This window comes from Oryza sativa, chromosome 3, assembly GCF_034140825.1.
Source record: "Oryza sativa Japonica Group chromosome 3, ASM3414082v1".
Lineage (NCBI taxonomy): Eukaryota > Viridiplantae > Streptophyta > Magnoliopsida > Poales > Poaceae > Oryza > Oryza sativa.
Genome location: NC_089037.1, coordinates 8,946,344 through 8,970,265, shown reverse-complemented (window position 1 = coordinate 8,970,265; position 23,922 = coordinate 8,946,344). Strand labels below are relative to the sequence as shown.

The following is a 23,922-nucleotide window of genomic DNA, read 5'->3' as shown; positions in this document are numbered from 1 at the left end:
TTACTCTTACACTGCAAGTCTGGTACCCTGTCCACCTGCCCTGCTGTCATTGCACACGCCTTCAGAAGTTCAGGAAAAAAAAAAGAGCACAAAAACGAGCAAAGCTAGCGTTATCTGCGGTGCAGCGGCAAACTACTCAGGCCGCAGAACCAGAGATGCCAAACCGAGAGCTTTCGCACCATGCAAAGCACGTCAGAGGTCACTTGCAACCCAGCTCGGCATTCAACATTCTGATCTCAACTCTGTTCCACTCGTCGTTTTGACAGCGATGAGAAGAGCAAATAAAAACGTAGCAAAAAGTAGCCCCTTTATTGGGGGAAAGGGATAATGGCTTTGGGTAGACAGCAGAATCGGTTCGACCTCAACGAAGGCCAAAAAAAATGGTGATAAGCCTTCGCACTGGGATGGCGACTCGGTGAGTAGCGAGTCATTCGCGTTGGGATCTCGCGACATAATTGGGCGGTCCTGCGAATCCAACTGGGGTAGTATTCTCGTTACAGGATTGCTGGAGCATGAGTATGACAGGGCATTTGTCCCCGTCATGAGTCGTTCAACGGGGCCGAAATAGTTGGTCCATCTCATGAGGCCTCGAAGGCCCAAGATAGAAGTTTACTGTTCACATATTGTTAGGCCGTCCATGGGCTGTCAGATTATATTTTGGGGGAATAAGTTCACTATGTGACCCTCGAAAGTGATCGAAATATAATCCGTGACCCTAAACCACAAAACCGAATATCTCGACCCCCAACTCTTAAAACCGGTACAATTTGACTCCCTCGGCGGTTTTGGAGGGCGGTTTCGCTGACATGGCGTCTACGTAGCGATGTTGACTCAGTCTGCGGTCCACGTGGAGTTGACGTGGCGCTTATGTGTTATAGAATTAAAAAAAATATGTGCGGGTCCATTTGTCATTCACACCAAAATAATGTGAGACCCACTGATATGTGGAGCCCGCATGTCATTCCTGTTTCCTTCCTCCCTTTTTCTCCCTTCTCTCTCTTTCTCTTTCTCCCATTTCTCTTCGTCTTGTCTGCAGGCGGCGGCAAGCGCTCGAGGGTCCAAGCGGCCGCAGTGGCGAGCAGGAAGGGAGGCGGCGATCCGGTGGCAGCTCGGCGGCAGCAGAGGCGTGCGACCCACAGGGAGAATTGCTGCATTCCACAACCAAATTCCAATGAAAAACCAATTATGGCACAAGATATGGATTACCAGTGAAAGCTACTTAACGAGATTGAGCATCGCGTCGTTGATTCTAAGTACCTCGAGTCCAAGAATATGGAAATCAACTCTTCCAGGCTCACCGGCGATGCCCGCCATGAATCAACCTACGAACATGTGAAATCCTCTCATTTCACGGCGTGCCCAAAATGGCAAGGCACAGCACGAGCCAATAGCGCCATAAACTCGAGCTTGGCCTCAGACTGGAGCGTCGTGAGCACGCGGGGGAAGTTGCTGGACTCAAGGAATGCGGCGACCGTGGCCACCATAGTGGGCCTCGTCGTCGCGTCGGGGACGGCGGCGGCAGCGAGCCTTTGGAGGACGAATTGGTCTTGCTCTTCTCCTTCCTCGAGTCCTTCGTGGCTCCCTCTTTCGTCTACGTCGCTGATGCCGCCGAGCCGCCGCCGGGTTGCTGCCTCTCCTCCCGCTCACCGCCGCGGCCGCTTGGACCCTTGAGCGCCCGCCGCCGCCTGCAGACGAAGACGAAGAGATATGGGAGAGAGAGAGAAGGGAGAGAAAGGGAGGAGGAAGAGGAAGAAGGAAACATGAATGACATGTGGGCCCCACATGTCAGTGGGTCCCACATTGTTTTGGTGTGAATGACAAATAGGTACCGCACATATTTTTTTAATTCTAGAACACATAAGCACCACGTCTAACTCCACGTGGACCGAAGACTAAGTCAACATCGCCACGTAGGCGTCATGTCAGTGAAACCGCCCTTCAAAACCGTCGAGGAAGTCAAATTGTACCGGTTTCAAGAGTTGGGGGATCGAGATATCCGTATTTTGTAGTTTTTGATAACGGATTAGATTCTCGTCACAAAGTGAACTTATTCCTATTTTGGGGGGAAGTTGGGCTGTCAGATTTAGACGTATCATATGCTATGATCTTCTCCAACACCAACATGGTAATTTTTCTGCAGATCAATCTCTTGAATCCTTGATGCTCAGCAAAAACTAGTCCGCCTACGACAGTCATGTACCTTGTGTCTTGTAGCATTGGTGATGGGGTAGTATGCACCGTTCGAACTGCTTTTCAAGTTTTGGATTAAAGTGGCACGTTTTTCAAACTGTTAAACGGCGTGTTTCACGCGAAAACTTATATGAAAGTTGTTATAAAATATCAGATTAATCAATTTTTTAAGTTTATAATAGTTAAAACTTAATTAATCACACGTTACTATCACCTCGTTTTACGTGAAACACTTCATCTTTATTATTAGGAGATTCAAACACCACCTATATCTTGCACACGCTGCTCCGCAGCGACATGGCGAGCACTATCGAGTGGTGCGTCCCTCGTCTCCGTTTGGACTGAATTGGTCCGGACTGAATGCAAGAGCATCAGCTGGAAGAGTTAGATTTCTTTGACCTGAGCATTCAAAGGATCTAGCCCTTGCAGCTGGGGAAAAAAAGGATAAAATCGAGTACTATAGTATTTTCAGTAAGCCCTTTGTAAAGCTGTCATCACTGGCACAGTACTTGCATCGATCTGGAACCATAAAAATCTCCCAACTGTGACAATGGGTTGCCACTGCTGTACCAACCCGCTGCTTCTTCACGCAAGCTGTGTTTCACGGCGCCGACTTCCTAAACCGCAACCGCGAAGCGCTATAAACGCTGCTTCGCCCACGTACGAGACGTGCACGATGCACACCTGATCTGAAATCTGAAACCGATCAACGGAGTAATGGAAGGGCTCCTGCCGTTCGTGTACAGGGCGATCGTGCACAAGAGGGACGGCCACCGCGCCATCGGCAACCCGTTCCTGAACGACGATCCGGCGGCGGCGGCCACCGCGTACAAGAGGCTCGCCACCTGCGACTCCGGAACCTACTCCCGGCCCGCCACAACCGTGGATGCGCCGTTTCTCGGCGGGGCAGTAGTCACGGTACACTCGCCGCGTTGGCTGCCGGCAGCAGTGGCAGCCGGCAACGGCACACTGTCCCCTCGCCATCACCGCCCGTCCGCTCGGTCGTGAATGGACGGCAGACGGAGCACGCTCTTCGGATTTCGTGAATTGTCTTTCGACTTTTGCGCTGCTTACAACGCGAGTTTGTGCGTGTAATGTGTTTGTCTTTCACCTCTGTTCTTTCAGCTTCTTGGTTTGGTCTTTCCAAAAGGGAAAATATACTGCGTGAAGGTTGTTTACTGGCTTCTTTGTGGGGATTGCGCTCCATGTGCAACCGGCAAACCATATAGATCTTCCTTCCAAATTTCTTGGTAAAGTTCTGCCTGTTCTGGGGAAAAGCGATCGAGTAGGGGAAAATGACTATTCTCGATCATGATTGGTCAAAAAGGGCCCATTTGTTTAAGGCGCCCCCAAAATTATGGATCTGAAAACAACTGGGCCCTTTTTTTCATTGTTCGATTGTCTGGTCCCCTCAAGAAATTTGGCCAAGTAAATTGGAACTAAGACCTACCACACACTTATCCTAAAATATAATAACCTAGTAATAAATTATATATATTGTAGATTATAAATTTGAACAAATTCGATTGTGGGGCTGTCCATATTCGTAGTACCTTTGTCCAGAATCGTAGTACTGGATTGACAATCCAAATTTGTAGTATTATGGCATGTCGAATCCAATATACTTCTTCCGTCCTCAAATATTTATTATTTTAGATAGTTTAGCATATATATTAAGGTTTAAGAAAAAAAAAGATAATAGTCCCTTATTAGAATGATGTATGGTTGGAAGTGGAGTGATGGTTGAGAGTAGAATAGGAAAAAGTTTAAATGAAAGATGATAGACGGGACAAGCAACACTTTAGAGTGATAAGTATTTTATGATAAATTTTGAATCAATTTTGGGACGAGTACTACTGTACGTACGACCCAGTTGTACAACTCATGTATAATTAGAGATATGCAACTATAGATCAATCAAAGGAGAGCATGTTTCATATGCACTGTAACTGTTTACAACCATTGATTAAATGCAATCGTATGTGAGTCGAACAATTAGATTGTATGCATAGTAATTTCCTTTTGGGACCAAGGTAAATAGGTTGTCATAGTTTTTGAGATAGAGGGAGTATATGATTATGCATGGTACTTATGATGGAGGATTGGAGGGTGCCACACTGCCAATCTCTACCCGGGAGTTCTTTGGTGCCTCCAGTAATTCTTAGGTGTATGTAAGATTTTGTGTGGGGGCGGACGGATCCATCTTTTCGCTCGCCCTCTCCCTCTCCAATCCAAAGACATGGATTGAGCCACGTGTAGTTGAGTCGTTGTACTCCCGTTTTACCCTCATGGAGTTATTTTTGTTGTAGGCATGTTGTGTGGCTGTGTTTTTTTCTTGATTATAGCCTCCTAGGGCTATGGTCCTAGAATTTTCTTCTGTTGTATCAATATGAAACATTGCACTATATTGAGTGGTTCATTTAAAAAAAGTTAGATATGTCATGCGTATATGCTGTGTGTATATTACCTAACAAAAATTTAGTTCACACGTCTGAATTGTGCTAAAAAGAAAAGGAGATCTGAATGTTTAGATCGAATAAGTGCTGAACCATGAAGAGCTCAGAAAAGAAAATTGAGGCAAAGGAGCTCGGAAAATTTGGAGGAGCAATTTATCGACTGAAGACTATAGTGCCATTATCATCCAGCTGAATTTGCTTCTTACTCTCCCATCGGCCATCACGAAAGATAGAAACTCTGACAAAATGACAACTCACAAGTTGCAAGTTGCACGGATCAGATAAACAATGTACATGACTACAATATACAAACGGTATTCAACAACAACCGAAATATACATATGAACAGATTGACAGGTCATCATACATTACATTACTCTTATGTTGCCAGGAGTATCAACCGACAGCCCAACCGACAAATTAAGAAGGCCTCAGTGTTTTCACCTAGCTAATGGACAAGCTGAACTTCCCCCAGAATGAAAATCGAACAGGATGATTGAGACTTGATAGCACTGTCGATGAGGCCTACGTATAAATCTAGAATGCGCACCATGAATGTTCTGTATTGAAACATGAAATTTTTACACTTAACCATCATCACATGAACTGATACTCTGATAGAAATCAGACACTAGTACACGGCAATAACAAACGAGATAGGAGTACTACTAACTTGTGATCAGCGCACTAAATGCTGGTCCTGATTGCTGTGCAGTCCATTAGGTGCACAAGAAGATGCAAAACTCAGATGTGTCGGTGACGTTCTTGATTATTGCTCAAGCAGCACTGTCTGCTGCACCTCGGGCTGAATCAGGTTGGTATTATGATATTATCTAATCAGATCATGTGACACTCTGACTATGAACTTGCACAGATGTGATATAGGATCATGGGATTAACAAACTAATTCTGTATTATTTATTAAGTTCTTTCAATTTTCCGTACTGCAAGCAGGGAAATCTTGATTCTTTAATCAGCGCTTAAATCATGATCCAGGCCGAAATCAGAGCTTAAATCAAGTACTCCTGGTATTATGCAATAGTACTAGATTAGTTATTCAGGTCTTGTCAGAATTAAGACAGCTAATACGAATGAACGATGCGTTCTTCCATTTTGGAGTACTGCTGTTGCATACAGTATATAGCTGGTACTTGGAACGTCGATAACTAAATGGTTGTTCAGATTGTAGCTAAAATAAATCTTATCAAAATTTATTAATATCAAATTTTTGACAGGATTTCTTATGCGTTATCAAAATTTGGCTAAAAACTAAATGCAAACACATCTTTAACAACTTTATAAAAAAAAAGGTATAGTTAGAAATGCCATCAATCTGAACATACTCTAAAAGCGTTAATTTACAGGTAACTCTATTTACTGCATTGTTCTCTTTTTGACATGATCCAGCTGCAGCATGATTTATTTGTGTACCACTTAAAGGAGGGCGCGCTTGTGTGATTCTGTGGCAATTCATTCCGTACTCCCACTCAAAGGCAGATGGACAGTTCATTTTCAACAGAAGTGGGCAGATGCACAAATGTACAACAAGCAGGTACATGAACATCATAAGCATTTGCTGCATTAGTGGTTTGTGTAGCGTAAGAAATTATTGAGCTCTGTGCAATATTGCTTCCAATTGTACAAGTTGAAGAATGCATCAACCGCTGAAGCTAGCCAGGTCAAACATGTAGTAGCACTAGCACATGAAGAAAAGATCGTGCTTTTTTACAATGGGACGGTACCCGTTCGTTGACCTAGGAAACGGTGTCAAGTTCTGAGATCTTTGGTCCTGATGTTGGCCTGGCTACTCCATACGAGTAGAGGTGAACGACCTGTTCGTGCCCTTATAGGCTTGTAGTACCTACCAACAATGTATAAAACGTCTAAATTTGATTCAGAAAAAAATGAGAAAAAAAAGGGGCAAAAGGCCATGTGCCAGATGATCTCTCGGCTTGACGGGGTTGGCGTGCCACCGAGAAATGTGGCGGCTGGCCCACTGGCCATGGAGCCAAGCCCCGCCCACCAAAACACGTCGAAACCACGCGCGGCGGCGAGGAGAAAAGCGGAGAAGCCACGTCAAGTCGTCTCCCGCCCGGTCGTCTCGCCATCGTCGGAGGAGCCTTCTTCCACCGTGCCATCCGCCCAAAAACGCGCCTAAAAACCAAGTACTAACGCTAACCGTCGCCTTTACCGATTATCCGGTTCTTTACTAACACAAAAGCACAGTGCTCACGATAAAGTTATCATGGCAAAACATGTGTTGGATGAAGGGGTGACACCTGATACCTGGTGGCCCGCATGTCATACACACACTGTACAGGAGCTGGTGGGCCACCTGTTGTTTAATTATTGTTATGGATAAACAAATGGGCTGTGATTAAGCCGGGACAGCAAATCCAGTGGTAAAAAACAAAAAGATGACATAATAAAGAAGAGATAAAAGGAAGAAGGAAAGAGATGAGATGGCAGGTCGCAACCTCGCAGGGATTGATTAGGATCGAAACTTGTGTTAAACACGTCAACTTCATGCATCTGCTGGAGGGGAGAGAGGCCATCGGAGGCGGGTGAAGGCAAAGCAGTGCTACTAGTACAAAGAGCGCCCGCGTCGCTGGCAGCCGCTCTGCGACGCGGCCGACGCTGTCTTCTTCCTCGTCATCAATCATCTTCCCCCCTCTCTCTCTCTCTCTCTTTCTCTGACTTCTTCTTTCTCAATTCCCGCCACCCCGGCACGCCCGCTCTCCTCTGCTCGGCGCAAGTTCTTCGGCTGCCTCAAGGTGCGTACACCACGCCCGAGTCTCTGCTCTGTTTTTTACTTGCTATGCATCTCTGTTCGTAGCTTATCGATGTCGAGTCACCATGACACCTGTTCCGTGCTCGTGCCGTTAGAGTTAGCAATGGGAATATGGGATGCGAATGGCAATTCCGTTGGTAGAGATCGAGAAAGGCGAGATCTTTCTTGCCGCGGCGCGCGCAGGCAGCGCCCACAGACAAGAGCTAGCAGAGCGGCAGAGAAGGCCAGCACCCAGATCTGCAATGGGTGGTAGCCCCACCGCTCATTCCTTTCTCCTTAATTTCGCTCCCCTCCTTCGTTTTTTTTTTCCCTTTTTCTCGTCCTTCTCTCGCGTGTCCCGGTCGGAGGGTGGGGGCGTGCCGGCGCGGCGCGGCGTGGGTGCTCGATGGCCGCGACCACTCCGTCATCTCTATCTCGTCTCTCCTCATCATGGATCCAGCCATGGAGAAGAACCCCACAAAAGTCATACAGGAGAGATAGATAGAGTCGTCTCTTCGTGCTGGCTCGAGATCTATTATTGGCTAGCAGGTTGGTTTTTCGGTGGGAAGCAGAGTGGTTCAATACAAGCGGACAACGACGCGTTCATCGGCAAGGTTAGGTGGATGGATAGATTAGGAGGCGGGCCGCCATATCTCTCCTGACGCCTGCAATTTGCCGTCTTCCTCGTTACCTACCCGATCAAGAGAGATCATCATTCCCTCTCCATCTCCCCTCTTTTTCCGCACGGGGTTTGGAGAGATCAGCCGATCAGGTCGCCGATCCTTATCCCAATGCCGTCTTTCAGTCCGATTTCTACTGTATACGCACGCGTATCGCGTTCTTGCTACCTGTACTTTCAGAATTCTGCCGCTTCTGCAGCGGCTGCAGCGGCGCAGATGCCATGACATGGGTGCTGTCCTGGGACACATCACACATGGCATCTGCGTACTAGACAGGGCGGATGGGTCTTGGAGTTCAGGGGCATGTCCCGACTCCCGCACTGTGGCCTCCGTGATCACGCGGGCATTAAGCGGGTTCTGGATTAGATCAGATCAGATCGTCTCATCGTTCTTATGCTGCTTGCTGCATTTTTCGCAGGGTGAGGAGGAGCTGAGTTAGCAGGGCTGCGACCATGAAGGCGCTCATTCTCGTGGGAGGCTTCGGCACTCGCCTGCGGCCGCTGACTCTCAGCGTGCCAAAGCCGCTCGTCGATTTCGGGAACAAGCCCATGATCCTGCATCAGGTCAGCACAAATACTCCAATCTTTTTATCTCACAATACAGTCTTTTCAGTTCGTCAGGCATGACAATAGAGTAGTTATGGAGAACTTATTTGGGGAAATGGTAATGCAAGATGAAAAATGTCAGTTTGTTCCATTACCCGAGTTGGGGATAAGATGTAGACAGTTGATGTTATTGGCCTCACACTCTAGTCATGTCTCTTATGATGGATCGATCCATATGAGTTGATTCCTCACAACAGTAGCATCTATTTGCATCACTGAATTTGTTCATTCTAGTCATAAATAGTTGTGACAAATTGATATTACATCCGTCCCAAAATAAGTGCAGTCGTAGGGAACCGTGTCCGACGTTTGACCGTTCGTCTTATTTGAAAAATTTATAAAAAAATTGAAAAAAAATAGTCACACATAAAGTATTATTCATGTTTTATCATCTAATAACAATAAAAATATTAATCTTAAAATTTTTTTAAATAAGATGAATGGTCAAAAGTTGAACATGAACAGTGCAAAACTGCACTTATTTTAGGACGGAGGGAGTAGTAAACAATTAGTACTCCATTTTCCTATCGAAGTGAACTAATATTCGACCTTTTCCATGTCCCAATCAAAGATCTGATTCAGACTGGTATTTAGTCGTTCTTTTCAGAAGAAAAAGGACTTGTTGCTACTTGCACTGATACATCATTTCTCGATGCATCTTTGGACTGATTTTACAATGCACTGCTCACCAGATCGAAGCTCTGAAAGAAGTTGGAGTTACAGAAGTTGTTCTGGCCATCAATTACCAGCCCGAGGTAAACTGACATATCATGGCACATGGGGCGCTGTTGAACATCGTGCTTCTGTCGGTTGCTGAGATCTTACTGATGCACACTGTTTTACTTTGCCAAAATCATAGGTCATGCTTAACTTTCTCAAGGACTTCGAGAGCAAGCTTGGTATCAAGATCACCTGCTCGCAGGAGACAGAGCCACTCGGAACCGCCGGGCCGCTGGCCCTGGCACGCGACAAGCTCGCTGACGGCTCCGGCGACCCTTTCTTCGTCCTCAACAGCGACGTGATCAGCGAGTACCCATTCGCCGAGCTCATCCAGTTCCACAAGTCCCATGGCGGCGAGGCCACGATCATGGTCACCAAGGTATCACGAGACACCGAAGAATCTGGCATTCGTGGAAAAAGTGTCAGACCATCAGTGCACTGAGAAATGTTGCTGCTTGATGCAGGTTGACGAGCCTTCCAAGTACGGCGTGGTGGTCATGGAGGATGAGACCGACAAGGTGGAGCGCTTCGTGGAGAAGCCCAAGGTGTTCGTCGGCAACAAGATCAACGCCGGCATCTACCTGCTCAACCCGTCGGTGCTGGACCGCATCGAGCTGAAGCCCACGTCCATCGAGAAGGAGGTGTTCCCGCGCATCGCCGCGGACAATGGCCTGTTCGCCATGGTCCTGCCTGGGTTCTGGATGGACATCGGGCAGCCGAGGGACTACATCACCGGGCTGAGGCTGTACCTCGACTCGCTTAGGAAGAAGGCGCCCGCCAAGCTCGCGTCGGGCGCGCACGTCCTGGGCAACGTGCTCGTCCACGAGACCGCCGTCATCGGCGAGGGTTGCCTGATCGGGCCGGACGTCGCCGTTGGCCCCGGGTGCGTGGTGGAGGCCGGGGTGAGGCTGTCCCGGTGCACGGTGATGCGCGGCGCCCGCGTCAAGAAGCACGCGTGCATCTCCAGCAGCATCATCGGGTGGCACTCCACCGTCGGCATGTGGGCGCGCGTCGAGAACATGACCATCCTCGGCGAGGACGTGCACGTCTGCGACGAGGTCTACAGCAACGGCGGCGTGGTGCTCCCGCACAAGGAGATCAAGTCCAGCATCCTCAAGCCCGAGATTGTCATGTGACAAGGCGAGGCGAGGCGAAGGATTAATCTGCGCGTCTTTCGTTTACATGGTGGTGACGATGCTAAGTGCGTCGGAAGAAGGGGGCCATTATGTGCTTGATATGTTTGTTGTTTGATTTGTTCCTGAACTGTCTCTGAAACTGGAAGTGTAACATGTTGTCCCAAGTAGTATGTGTCATCAGGCTATATGGTTGAATGAGTCCAAGTTTCAGTCTTTGCTTGTAGATAGGTGTCACATGAATGGAAAAAAAAACAAAAAAAGGCAGTTCTTTTTGTCTAAACATGGTATCATAAAGTGCGTGTGCATTTCTGTGTTCTTGTTTCATTACAAGAGGGAGAGAGTTTCTTCATCATGGACTTTGCATAACTTTTTGAGAACGACTTTGCATAACTGGATTGTTTTTTCTCTCTTCTCCTATGTGACTTTCAGTCCATTTACCAAACCTCAAGCTCTTCTGGCTCTTGCAGTACCTTGCTTTCAGAGTCAGACTCAGCATTAGAGTACTATTACCTGTTTTTGTCAATCTCGAAACAATCCAGTTAATTAAGGCTACGAGCTTTCATCGAACAACGGATCCTTCCATGGCGACTTTACCGTACCCAGGTTGTTAAAACAGCCCTATCATGACATGGGGTCCATGAGACCATGACTTTGTCACGTTTTCATCTTGGTGGCCCTGATGCAGAAGTTTCTTATTTGTTGAAAGGAAAAGGACAGCGATGAATGCTTATGATCCAAGATCTCGATGTTGGCAAGGAAGCAGATGATGGTGGTGGTGTGCAGTGTACATGCCACTAACACTGCTGGATAATTAATTCCCTCACCACAATTAACAGAAGGACGCTGTTCTTTCAAGCACATGTCTTCACCAGAAACTTTCTTTTATCAGCTTCCAACCGCAGCGTGTTTCAGTTTTACAGCTAGACTTCCATGGCCAGCGCTCAATTGATTCTCCCTCAACAACTCCTCAAAGCTCCTAGGATTCCTAGCTTCCCCATCTGAGCATGAAACAGAAAACAAGAGTTTTAGTACTCCACCTGGCAAAATTCTCTAGTAGTAGTAAATTCAGAATCTGCAGACACTTGAGCTTAAAAAGGGCTTTGCTACTATGGCATGTTTAGAAAATGGGTTATGAAAATGTCATCCAATGCCACCCTATGAATGAAAACTTTTAATCTTAGCCATCCATTTATCTCACCTCCAAAGAAAAACGAAGACGAAAGATTTTGGAAAAATACATAGTAGAATTTGTTGTGTCTCGGATACGAAGATATCAAATAGGATTTCATCACAATCTTTCGTTCATTTCCATTTTCAATTCCACTCTTTATAACCCATTATCCAAACACACCCTCTTGGGTTGTTCTGCTGAAGTCAAAGAAATCTAGTCATAATTCGGTATATTTTAATTCAAAAATGTAACATGCTAAATATGGCATGTCAATAAAAGGATAATCTACTGATAGTACAAAACATGAACACGCTAATAACATGAATAGCATCGTCTAGTAACATATTTAACACAAAAGTGAATATAACAACATACTCAGAGAACACTCCATATCTAGAGACGGTGTTGGTGTTGGGGTTGACGTTGGTGTCGATGTTCCTGCCGTTCTCCCCAGACATGGTGATGCCATTCTCCCCAGACATGGTGATGCAGAGGAAGCAATGGAGACGTAGCAAAGCAGTCGCGCCGAATAAGCGCTCCCAGAAACTTGATCGCCCGCCTACTTATGCAGGTACTCCAACTGACAAAGTTCCGGAGGCTTGCTCGTCCCGAGTACCCATGTGCGCAAATACCCAGAAACCGAGGAAAGCCTGAGTTGCACAAAAACAGAACAACAAGAGTCTACCAACAAAACCGTGGAAAGCCTGAGCTACACATAAACAAAACAACAGAGTCTACCCAAGGAGAACTAGAAATGGAACCAAAGAGACAAGGAGGAAGATCTTATCTACCTTTGACCTAGAATATAAGTATTTTTGGATCTTGACATAATTTGTGAGATACTATTTTGACCAATAATATCTATAAAAGTAAGATTTTTTAAATAAAAGAGTTACATATTATGATAGTTTGTTTAATGATAAATCTAGTAACATCAATTTTACATGATTGATTCTTTTTTTATTTTTTCTATTAATAGTCAAAGTAAAAAATATTTGACTTTACACTATTCTAAAAATATTTATATTTTGGAACGGAGTGTGTATTTAATTCGAGGTGGTATACTGGTCTCGTTGGTTGTTAAGGTGATATTAATATTTTAATATTAATTATAGACCCATAAAATTTATTATGATTAAATTAGACCTAGCTAATTTAATTCTAACAAGAAGTACTTTACTTTTTGAGTTATCCAAAACTACTGCTAGACTGCTACTGGTTGCTGGATTTCAGAATGCGAGATCCACCGAACATAGAGGCAAGAAAATTCTACTCCTTATTCCATAATATAAACGTATGATTTTGCCATAGAGCAACAACTCACTGCTTTGAAGTTTGCTCAAATTTGAAGGAACTCTTGTAGCTTTATTGTTTCGCTTATACCTTCCGAAGTAGATTTTGTGTTTTTTACGTAGTTTATTTTATACTATTTGCTTTAGAATCACTAAGTACATACACATAAATTTTTTACTTATAGATAATTTCTTAATTTGTTGCGTTCGGCAGCTGAAGAAAATGAGTGAGTTTGTTTCGATTTCCGTGCGTATGCTTCCCAAACTACTAAACGGTGCATTTTTTTACAAAAAATTTCTATAGAAAAGTTGCTTTAAAAATTCATATAAATCTATTTTTCAAATTTAAAATAGTTAATACTCAATTAATCATGCGCTAATAGCTCACCTCGTTTTATGTATCTTCCCAATCTCCTCCTCCTCAAACTCAACCTAAGTAGTACGAACAAATACAAGCACAAACGAAACGATAGAAGTTATGTGTTGGAAAAGATAAAAAAAAAAGATATGTGTCGGAGGGCCCAAGAGACAGACACCGAATAGATGGAGAGACGAAAGATTCACGTCTCATTCTAGGCCCAAGCCCAACCGCACGGGGAATCTGGGCCCTCATGGCAGATTCCTGCGGGCCCCGGTGCCGTTCCGTTGGGGATGACTGCGAGGTGCGAGCGGTGACGGCAACCTCCACACCCAACGGCCAAACCTGAAACGCCATCCACTCCACGGCACCAGGCTCCCCCTTCTCCCTCCTCTCCGCCTCCTCCCATCCACATCCGCGGCCGCGCCGATCGCACAGGTAACCAGCTCCTCCCCTCCCCTTCCCCTCGCCGGGTTCCTCCCACCCGCGCGCTGTCCTGGAACCGCGATTAGGATCTCGAGCTGGGCGGGTTGAGTTTGAATCGCCGGTGGGTAGGGTTGGAATTAGATCGATGCTGCGGTCATGCTGGATCTCTCTGTTTTAGCCCCCCGAGTGTTCGTGAATCACGGCTGCATGTTGGTGGGCGCCGAATTAGATGCTCCCTGGATTCTCTGTTTTTCTTTAAAGAAAAAAATATCCCCAAGAGATGATTCGATTCTCCATGCGTATGGGCGGGATAAGGGGGAAAAATGATGGCACGGCTTTGCGGGATGCCGGCATTGTTCTTTGGCCACTTGTAATGGTACGCTTTGGCGATGTGATTTAAGGGCTGGTGGGGTGGTGCTTGTTGGTCATTTCAGCAGCTTTGTGCGGTCGGGGTGGTCTCGGTGCCGATGGCGAGGAAGCAGCATATCGCCATATTCACCACGGCGAGCCTGCCATGGATGACTGGAACTGCCGTCAACCCCCTCTTCCGAGCGGCCTACCTCGCGAAGGCCGGGGACTGGGAGGTTACGCTGGTGGTTCCATGGCTTTCGAAGGGGGACCAGCTGCTGGTTTATCCTAACAAGATGAAATTCAGTGTGCCCGGGGAGCAAGAAGGCTATGTGCGACGGTGGCTCGAGGAGCGAATTGGGCTGCTGCCGAAGTTTGAGATAAAATTCTATCCTGGAAAGGTAAAGTAAACCAAAATTTCCAAAGTACTGTATAGTTCTATCTGATATTATCATGATCTAAATGTAATGTCAAAGTGAATGGCGTGGTACGGTTTATTGCTTGTTTGATATGATGCTTCTGATTTTCCCATGGTTCGCAAAAATTCATCACACAGTTGAGTTTAAATTGCTTGGCCATACAGTTGTACACACTACACACGTTGCTCTTAGCTCATGTTAGTGTCAAAACTAAAATGGAGCAGGATTGTATGTTCTGATTCTTGTTGAGATTTGAGAAGCAAATCCAATAAACCGTAGAAGTTGGTTCTTTTTTTTAAAAAAATGCATGCATCTAGTACCTTCAACACAAGAATTACTAGAAATATCTATGGTAGTGGAGTGAGCAGAAAATGAGACACTGAGTGTTATAAAACTTGAAAGGCCAGTATAAGTTGAGCGGGTGGTCATGTGGTTGATGTTCTTGTGATGTCATAATGAGGTTGATTGACATATTTTCTCCCCATACAGTTCTCAACGGAGAAAAGAAGCATTCTACCTGCTGGGGACATCACCCAGACTGTATCTGATGATAAAGCAGACATTGCAGTTCTTGAAGAGCCAGAGCATCTTACATGGTACCATCATGGACGAAGGTGGAAAAACAAATTCAGAAAAGTTATAGGTGTTGTTCATACCAACTATTTGGAGTATGTCAAGAGAGAGAGAAATGGATATATCCATGCATTTCTCTTAAAACATATCAATTCCTGGGTCACTGACATCTACTGCCATAAGGTTAGCACCTTCAATTTCTATTATATTTTTCTGGGTTTGCATGTTTTTGAAGTTCTTTTCTATTCTATTTTGCTGGTTTGCATATTTTTAAAGTTTTTCAGTAGTTCAACTATGAACATCTCAATTTGCTTCATATAACCTTATAAGTCTCCTGTCTCAGTAATACCCTTCATCCTTGATGGCAAAATATGTTCTTAACATGGATATGATTCTTTGCTCTTTGGACGTATGTGACATTGCCTAACTTCTAGAAGTTCATTACCAGCTGTTGTATGACATTAGTCTATGAAATGAACAGCTGTGATATGCCTCCATCATGCATGGAATCACCATGTTCGCATAGTGACCAGATAAATATTGCCATTTTTTGAATAAAGTTAAGGATGTTCCACATATTATGCACAGTATGATGCCGAATGGCATAAAAACCTTTGTAATGTATCCATATTTATTTAAATAATGAGAGCTTGAGAATTTATTCTTATCAAGTTATGGCATTTTCCGTCTATAATTTGATATGTAATCATGTGCTTTATTTTTATCTTTCATTGTTATTTCTTTTGTAGGTTATAAGATTATCAGCAGCAACTCAGGAAGTCCCAAGGTCAATAGTTTGCAATGTCCATGGAGTAAATCCAAAATTTATTGAAATTGGTAAACTGAAGCATCAGCAGATATCTCAAAGAGAACAAGCATTCTTCAAGGGTGCATATTATATTGGAAAGATGGTCTGGAGTAAAGGTTATACAGAACTACTCCAGCTGCTTCAGAAGCACCAGAAGGAATTATCTGGTCTTAAGATGGAGCTGTATGGCAGTGGAGAAGATTCTGATGAGGTTAAAGCATCAGCCGAGAAACTAAATCTTGATGTTCGAGTCTATCCTGGTCGTGACCATGGAGATTCCATATTTCATGAGTGAGTACTTAGCAGAAAAGTAATGGTTTAAATGTTATTCACAAGCAATTTAGCTGCTAGATTGTATTTTGGGCTATGTTTTTATTAGAAGTGATTTATGTTATTGATTTACTTATGATCTAACTGAATTTTGTTATCTCCTTTTCAGCTACAAGGTTTTCATAAACCCAAGCACCACAGATGTGGTATGCACGACAACTGCAGAAGCTTTGGCGATGGGGAAAATTGTGATATGTGCAAACCATCCTTCGAATGAATTCTTCAAAAGGTTTCCTAACTGCCACATGTACAATACTGAGAAAGAGTTTGTGAGATTGACTATGAAAGCATTGGCTGAAGAGCCAATCCCACTGTCAGAGGAACTGAGACATGAGCTTTCCTGGGAGGCAGCAACAGAGAGATTTGTCAGGGTTGCTGATATTGCACCAATCATGTCTATCAAGCAGCATTCTCCCTCTCCCCAGTATTTCATGTATATATCTCCAGATGAACTGAAGAAGAACATGGAGGAGGCGTCGGCATTTTTTCATAATGCGATTTCTGGGTTTGAAACGGCCCGTTGTGTTTTTGGTGCCATACCGAATACTCTGCAGCCTGATGAACAGCAATGCAAGGAACTTGGCTGGAGGCTCCAGGAATGACAGTCATTTCTTCCCACGCTGTTGTCAATGACAATAGAATGCCAACTAACAGCCCAGGGAACTTGGCTTGGGGAACTAACTACGTAACGCAATTATCTTTTGCTCCAAAACTACGAAGGACTGAACAGACAAGGGTGATTCTTGTTTTCTGCTATGGTGGTACACTGGTATTGCAATTCTCCTTCACAATTGTGGAGTGTCCATCAGACATCAGTTACTGTAATGCATCATATCTTGGAATTGTAAATGTGCGGCAGTTGAAGTGATTACCAATGCTGTCTTTTCATGTAGCCTGTGTAATGTAAAGCTTACTGTTGCTTCCCGAGTTTGGCACAATTTTAAAGATATCTTGTCTGGTGTTTCACAACCATTTTTGTTGGCGTGCTGCTGCTCCTTTTCCAATTAAAAATGATCATTGTATCCTTGTATTCCTGTCATCCTGTGTGCCACTTGATAGAAAATAACTTGCCTTCTGGGACTTAGGTTTTCTATATGAGAGTAGCCGCAACAGCGGCAAAGCTGTGACGTGATGCGTCGTCTTGCTTGTGGTAGCAATTGACCCCCCATTCGACGCATCATGGCATTTTTCTGTCTTCATCCGGTCCGCACCAACTACACCAAAAATATGCCAAACTGATTTCAGGAGAAATCCAACTTACACAAAGATTCAATCCAAGCCTAGAATTTCGCAGCTGCCATGACCAGATTACTATTGCTACACAAAATGTCAAATTGTTCCATACTCCTGAATATTACTGAATATTATGGGACAATTCTGTGAGAAAAAAAGAAACAATAAAGCATGCTAGAACCTCCATACTCATACTCGTAAAAGTAAGTTGTTTAGGACAGTGACACGGTCTCTAAAACACAATTTTGACTTCTTATTTATATAAAAAAATTTATTGAGAAGTGATATATGTATACTTTTATGAAAGTATTTTTCAAGACAAATCTATACATATAATTTTTACATTTTTCAAACTCAACAACTTGAGAGTTATTCATGATTTATATTTCCAAGGTTTGATTTAAACATTATTGTAAACGACTTACTTACTGTGGGGTAGTACTTAAAAACGTTATGATGCAGATACTATATCGTTTTTTCGGCCAAAATAAATGGGCACATCAGGAGAATCTTGCAAAAGACGGAGGAATCTTTATAAAACCAGCGGAAAGGGATAACCATACGCCGCGAGTAGAGACCTGGCCCTCCTCCCCTTTTCTCTCTCTGTTCCGCGCGGCGAGATAATTCGGTTGCTTCTCCCCGCGGCCGCGGCGGCATCTCTCCCGGCGGCGGCGGAGCTCACGTCCTTCGCGGCGAACTGCGCTCCAGGCAGCGGGACCAGAGGGGATGGGGGACCGCGCCGCGGGGAGCGGCGGCGGGGGAGGGGGAGGAAGCGGCGTGCGGAGGGTAGGGGACTACGTGCTGGTGCGGCAGATCGGGTCGGGGGCGTACGCGCGGGTCTGGCTCGGGAAGCACCGCACGCGGGGCACGGAGGTGGCCTTGAAGGAGATCGCCGTGGAGCGGCTTAGCAGCAAGCTCCGCGAGAGCCTCCTCTCCGAGGTCGACATCCTCCGGCGCATCCGTCATCCCAACGTCATCGCCCTCCACGAGTCCATCAGGGTACCCCGATCCTCGGATCAACGCCCTTCTACTGTTTATATTTTGCGCAATTGCGTTCGATTTGTTAGGATTTCATGCGGACGGCGACTGTTTATAAACCTCGGATGAATAAAATCGGGAGTTCTTATAGTCTCTCTTTTAGTTGAATTCTTCTGAGCTTTCTTGGTATTCAGATGCCTCAAGCAAAGGAGAACTCATTGGGCTTGACGTTCATTTGGGTGGTGATACTATGCAAAGTTTTAACTTAATGCTAGTACCATAGCGTAAGTTGTTTAACTTTGGATGTTTGTTCGCTGGCTGTGGAAGCAAAACATTAAAATTCCAAATTTGGTAACTTGTTTGTTTTGGATATATTTTCTGGTGGAATTTAGGAAACTATACCATTAGTTGTTCCCTCCTTAGAGTTCAAAAGCATACCTAACATGTTTAATTATGCCTCCGATATTAATATTTCTAGGTGTTCCACGAAAGGGAAGCTTCCCTCTAGGGAGATTGTTGGACATAATTATTTCTTCACTCTCATATCTAACTATTATTTGCGTATCTCTTTGTTATTTGATGATTTTAGGATGGTGGGAAAATATATCTTGTATTAGAGTACTGTCGAGGTGGTGACTTACACTCATACCTTCAGCAGCATAAAAGGGTTTCTGAAACAGTTGCTAAGCATTTCATCCAGCAGCTAGGCAAGCACTTTCTCAGACCCTCAGTGTCTTGCACTATTTATTGCTTTATCTCTCCCCAGAGCCAAAATCACATTCTCTTCTTTATGCAGCATCTGGTCTGCAGATGCTGCGTGAAAACAACGTGGTTCATCGAGATCTAAAACCACAGGTTAAATTATTTAATTTACTGTTATTGAGTGGATATTTCCATTATATCTTCATATTTAATGACAAAGAATTGATGAAAGAAACGGAATTTCCTGACATTTTGTTTTGTTTTCTATCCTGAATTTGTGGCTGTTCAAATAGAACATTCTTCTAGTTGCAAATAATGAAAATTCCCTCTTGAAGATTGCGGACTTTGGATTTGCAAAGTAAGTTACTTATGTTTGATTGCTTTTATTTTGGAGTTATATTATCTTATTTTCCACATGGCCTTTTTTATTGAGTTTATCAGCAATGAGTTTGATACCTGGTTTAAGAATCCCCTAATAGGTCTGTAGAAATCGCTCCTACCTGAAATGAAATTGCAGTATTGTGAAAGAAACGGTGTTGTGCATTTTAAAATGGAATAACTTCTCAAGAAGTTCTGAAAAAAATACAGTCAATTTGCACTATTTCAAAAGAAAAGGTGCATCATTTGAAAGTCTCATCTTCATGTCTTGAAAGATGTTAGAGACATTCCATTTAAAGAATGAAATATTATGTGCATCACTTTTTAGGCCCCCTTCAGGATTTGGCTCCACAACTACAGCATGCCTTCATTGTTACAAAAAAATATTTCATGTACCAATACACCTATGTCGCATATGTATTACTCCAATTAAGCTATCATTGTTACAAAAAAAAAAGCTATCTTGAGTCCAATTAATTCTCTACACTCAATTCTACTTTTTTTTATTGAACAGTCCTACTCCGTAATGTAATGTCCTTTGAATTCACACAGAGTTTTACACAAAAATCTGTGCATAAAAGCTAAGTACGAAACATTCTTGAGGACAACTAGATAAGTATCGTGCAGGGAAAGAGAATAAGATCATGTTGCTTTGTGCTTGATCCTGTGTTTCTCTGCTTCCTTGCATATTTAATTACAGCCATGACAAAATTGGCACCTCAGCTTTCTCTCTGCTTCTCATTCATCGATGGTTGGATCAAGTGAGGCTTGGTGGGAGGGTTAGACGCGGATAGTATCAGAAATGTGTACTTACCTTTTCTATTCTTGCAAGCAGGTTTTTAGAACCTTCTTCTCTGGCTGAAACACTTTGCGGTTCACCGCTTTACATGGCTCCAGAAGTCATGCAAGCTCAGAAGTATGATGCAAAGGTCAGGGCTTTTTTCTGCTTCCTTGTGAGCTTTATCATGTACTTTTACCTGTTCTTGACTCGTGCTTCATGCCCGATTTCTGACAGAACAGGCAGATTTGTGGAGTGTTGGTATAATTCTATATCAACTTGTTACCGGATCTCCTCCTTTTACCGGGGATAGTCAAATCCAGGTTTATTCAAATTTTCCACATGACCTGATTTCTAGTGCATTATTAAATCAGGCTACTACTGAAAAATGTTATTTCCCATCAGTTGCTGAGAAATATACTCAATACACGAGAAATACGATTTCCATCTGATTGCGACTTGAGCCATGGCTGCATTGACTTATGCAGAAAGTTACTGCGAATCAATTCAGGTACGAATCCTCTGCTACACTTATGTATAGTTATATATAAAAACAAGTTTCATAAGACTTCCACATGTCATTATTTTTTCTTACATCCTTACCAGGAAGGGTAAAATTTTCCAGAATTATACTGTGACATGACTGATATTACGCCAAAGAAAAACATGAATGACTATCATGCAAGAGTAGACTTGGGTGGGTGACATTGTAATTAGTCCCTGTTTTCTCACCTATATTATTCACATGTGACCTTCTAGATGTAGTCTTGTAATCAGTATGTCTTACATGAAGACAGCTTAGAGATTTATTCGTGCTAGAAAAAAAAAAGGTTCTGCGTGTATAAAGCTGTTGCAGGAAATATGTTACACTCCATGGCATGCAGCAGGACACAACTCATGAACTATGCTGCACCCAAGGAAGTTTATATATTTGGTTGCTTCTCAGTAGTTTATCTGATCAACAATGTGTTAGAAGCCATTGCAGTTGTATGGTTTCTTCACTCGATCAGTTTATACCACTGCTTACTGTCTGTCATAATCCTGAAACCCTGTGGGCTGTCGCACTTATAAAGCAACTTAAGTTTGTTCAAAAGTAGCAGATTAACTATCACTTTACATGATTATTGTTATGCTGACGTTACAAGTGAGAATTAATACTTAATGATTCTGTGCCAATATTAATGCAGTGGAACGCCTTACCGTTGAAGAGTTTGTGAACCATCCATTTCTCGCTGAACATGCTTTGGAGAGAACCTTGAGGTAATATATTCTTTGCTATAGTTTTACTTCTACAGCATCACGTGACATGTTTGATATTCTGTATTGCATTGACAGCCGGACACCATCGGACATAAGAGATGGCTTTCCATTCATTAATAGCAGTCCTACGAGACCTTCAAGCCAAAGTTCTCAGGAAGATTGTATGCCTTTTCCTTTGGATGATGAGTCAACTGGACAGGATGAAGGTCCTGTTTCTGATAGTAAGAGTGCAATAAAATCCTATGGGTTTGCCACGAGTAAAAGGCTTGATAAAACTTCAGGTCAGAGTCCAACGAAACATTCAAGTCTGGTCTCTAAATATATTAGGGGAAATAATTACGCATCTAGTAGTCAACGCCTGGACCATCCTAGGAGAATCAAGGAAAACAAGGGTGATGAAGGGCACAACCCTAAAGGTGGTTATCCAGAAGGTATTGCAGTCTGTTGTGACTATCACATGTTTCATTATAATTGTGAAAAAGTTCTTACTAAATTTGTTATTTCCTTACTTGTAAATGTAGATTCCCCTATCATTGATTCATTAGAGTTTGTAGATCAGGAATATGTCTTTGTGCACCCAGAGGGATCCTCCTCTTCGATGAATGACTCCCGACAGCGCACCATGCCATCAAAACTTGACAGTTCTTCTCTTTCACCACCGAAGTTATTAACTGCTGTGAGTGCACCAAGGCCAATACATGGCATGGCAATTAACAGACAGCAATCTGGTGGAACTGGTAGCTTGGACAGTCACTGCTCTCCAGTATCTGGTACTTCACAAGGATCTGCAGATCTCAACGATGCTATGGATCAACCACCATCTGATTGTCTGACCAGGGTTAGATTATTGGAGCAGTATGCGTCTACCATAGCAGAATTGGTGAAAGAAAAGGTAACTTTCTTCTCAGTGGACTCAAATTTCCTTGCCTCCTATTTGACTTCCTTCTGTTTAACATTGACCAAAGTTCTCATCCTTTTGATATGTTTGGATTCTCTGTCCAAAACATTGTGGTGAAGCTTATTTACCATATAAACTAAGGTCTTGTGTTTCATTCATCTGCCTGAGACAAGTCTTTATCTATGCAATTGCAAATGCTAACCATGCTTTTGTTTTGCTGATCAACCACCCAAACTTTTGTAGATTAAAGATGCCAAGCACTTAGAGGGATTCTCGATTCAGCTAGTTGTTCTTGCAACCTGGAAGCAAGCAATTTACATCTGCACTTCTTATGCATCTTCTGCCACAAGAGAGAATCCTTCCCATGATGTCACCGCGAAGGGTTTTGGCTCAAATGCTCCCCATTTGCTTGCAAACTCTCAACTGTTATATGATACATGCATGGAGATAGAGAGTCAGTTTTTGGTTCAAATGGAATATGCTGAAGAACTTGCCAACACTATAGGACAGACAGTTGGTATGTTACCTTGCCTAGGAGCTTTAAATCGTTGGTTGAACTTCTTGAATGCTGAATTGCTGATTGTGAGCTTATGCTTGCAGATGCTACAGAAATGCCAGATGCGATAGAAATCATATTTCAGACCGCGCTTAACCTGGGAAGACATGGTGGTGTAAGTCAATATCAAGCACACTGTCTTACATAGCAGAACGAAAGCTTGGTGTGCACTCTTATCCCACTCTTTTTGTGTGTTTTGTTATGCTAAATTGCAGGTTGATGAGATGATGGGGAAATCAGCATCTGCCATGGTGCTGTACTCGAAGGCAGTATCCATGCTGCGCTTTCTCCTGACTGAGGCACCGTCACTCGCCCTGAACCCCGCTCTGTCCCTAACAAGAGATGATCGACGCCGCCTGCGCACATACATTGAAGCCGTTAACGCTAGGCTCGTCCCGTTGCAATACCAGCGGCACTGACCGCTCACCTGTACAATATTCTTTCATCCTGTACATATATTCGTTGGCCCAAACGAGGGCGTGTAAGATATGTCATGTCTGAGAACGTGCTCCGATTAGGGAGAAGTAGCGAAAAATCCAGTGTAACTTGCCCAAACTGCCTACTGTAACGTGAGCTCGGTGTGCTTGCATGGTACGCCTGATTATCAGGCAGCTCAGGTTGGCAGCTGAAGGCCCGACCATGGTCGTTTGTGGACATGTAAAGCAGACTGCTACCTCGATGGTTTGTTCATTAAAATTTGGGCTTTTACACTGCATATGTTGTCCAAGTCATCGTTGATTTTGAGTTGTGCTGTCTAACTTGTCCAAGTCCTGTTAATTATGAATTGAATTTGTGTGTGTGTTTTTTCTCCGCCACCAATGCACCCAATAGATTTGACTGGAGTGGATAATACTCTC

At 43.8% G+C, this 23,922-nt stretch overlaps 3 protein-coding genes and 1 long non-coding RNA gene across 7 annotated transcripts; 3 read left to right on the top strand and 1 right to left on the bottom strand.

The window, feature by feature from the left end:
- Positions 1-621: 621 nt before the first annotated feature.
- On the bottom strand, positions 622-1,607 carry LOC136355717 (uncharacterized). Its single transcript, XR_010740029.1, has 2 exons — positions 1,258-1,607; positions 622-1,148 (listed from the first exon to the last, which is right to left on the bottom strand). It is a non-coding gene; the product is annotated as an uncharacterized lncRNA (long non-coding RNA).
- Positions 1,608-7,102: 5,495 nt separating this feature from the next.
- LOC4332373 (probable mannose-1-phosphate guanylyltransferase 1) lies at positions 7,103-10,908 on the top strand. 2 transcript variants are annotated; one of them, NM_001417484.1, is made up of 5 exons: positions 7,103-7,420; positions 8,515-8,659; positions 9,394-9,456; positions 9,561-9,800; positions 9,886-10,908. In NM_001417484.1, the coding sequence occupies exons 2-5, from the start codon at positions 8,549-8,551 to the stop codon at positions 10,555-10,557; spliced, it is 1,086 nt and encodes a 361-aa protein (NP_001404413.1). In that variant the 5' UTR covers positions 7,103-7,420; positions 8,515-8,548; the 3' UTR covers positions 10,558-10,908. The 2 variants fall into 2 exon arrangements, with proteins under 2 accessions (NP_001404413.1, XP_015632713.1); XM_015777227.3 differs by lacking the exon at positions 7,103-7,420 and adding an exon at positions 8,077-8,188 and having other exon boundaries at positions 9,886-10,837.
- A 2,817-nt stretch (positions 10,909-13,725) lies between these two features.
- Positions 13,726-17,254, top strand: LOC4332372 (digalactosyldiacylglycerol synthase 2, chloroplastic). Of its 2 annotated transcripts, none has more exons than XM_015774717.3 (5): positions 13,726-13,816; positions 14,242-14,553; positions 15,061-15,327; positions 15,894-16,243; positions 16,392-17,254. In XM_015774717.3, the coding sequence occupies exons 2-5, from the start codon at positions 14,272-14,274 to the stop codon at positions 16,882-16,884; spliced, it is 1,392 nt and encodes a 463-aa protein (XP_015630203.1). In that variant the 5' UTR covers positions 13,726-13,816; positions 14,242-14,271; the 3' UTR covers positions 16,885-17,254. The 2 variants fall into 2 exon arrangements, with proteins under 2 accessions (XP_015630203.1, XP_015630202.1); XM_015774716.3 differs by having other exon boundaries at positions 14,239-14,553.
- An 827-nt stretch (positions 17,255-18,081) lies between these two features.
- LOC9268534 (serine/threonine-protein kinase ATG1c) lies at positions 18,082-23,780 on the top strand. Of its 2 annotated transcripts, none has more exons than XM_015774715.3 (13): positions 18,082-18,514; positions 19,083-19,200; positions 19,290-19,348; positions 19,489-19,553; positions 20,409-20,502; positions 20,594-20,674; positions 20,757-20,862; positions 21,539-21,611; positions 21,687-22,042; positions 22,166-22,503; positions 22,753-23,026; positions 23,110-23,180; positions 23,281-23,780. In XM_015774715.3, the coding sequence occupies exons 1-13, from the start codon at positions 18,242-18,244 to the stop codon at positions 23,482-23,484; spliced, it is 2,112 nt and encodes a 703-aa protein (XP_015630201.1). In that variant the 5' UTR covers positions 18,082-18,241; the 3' UTR covers positions 23,485-23,780. The 2 variants fall into 2 exon arrangements, with proteins under 2 accessions (XP_015630201.1, XP_015630199.1); XM_015774713.3 differs by having other exon boundaries at positions 22,133-22,503.
- Positions 23,781-23,922: the final 142 nt, after the last annotated feature.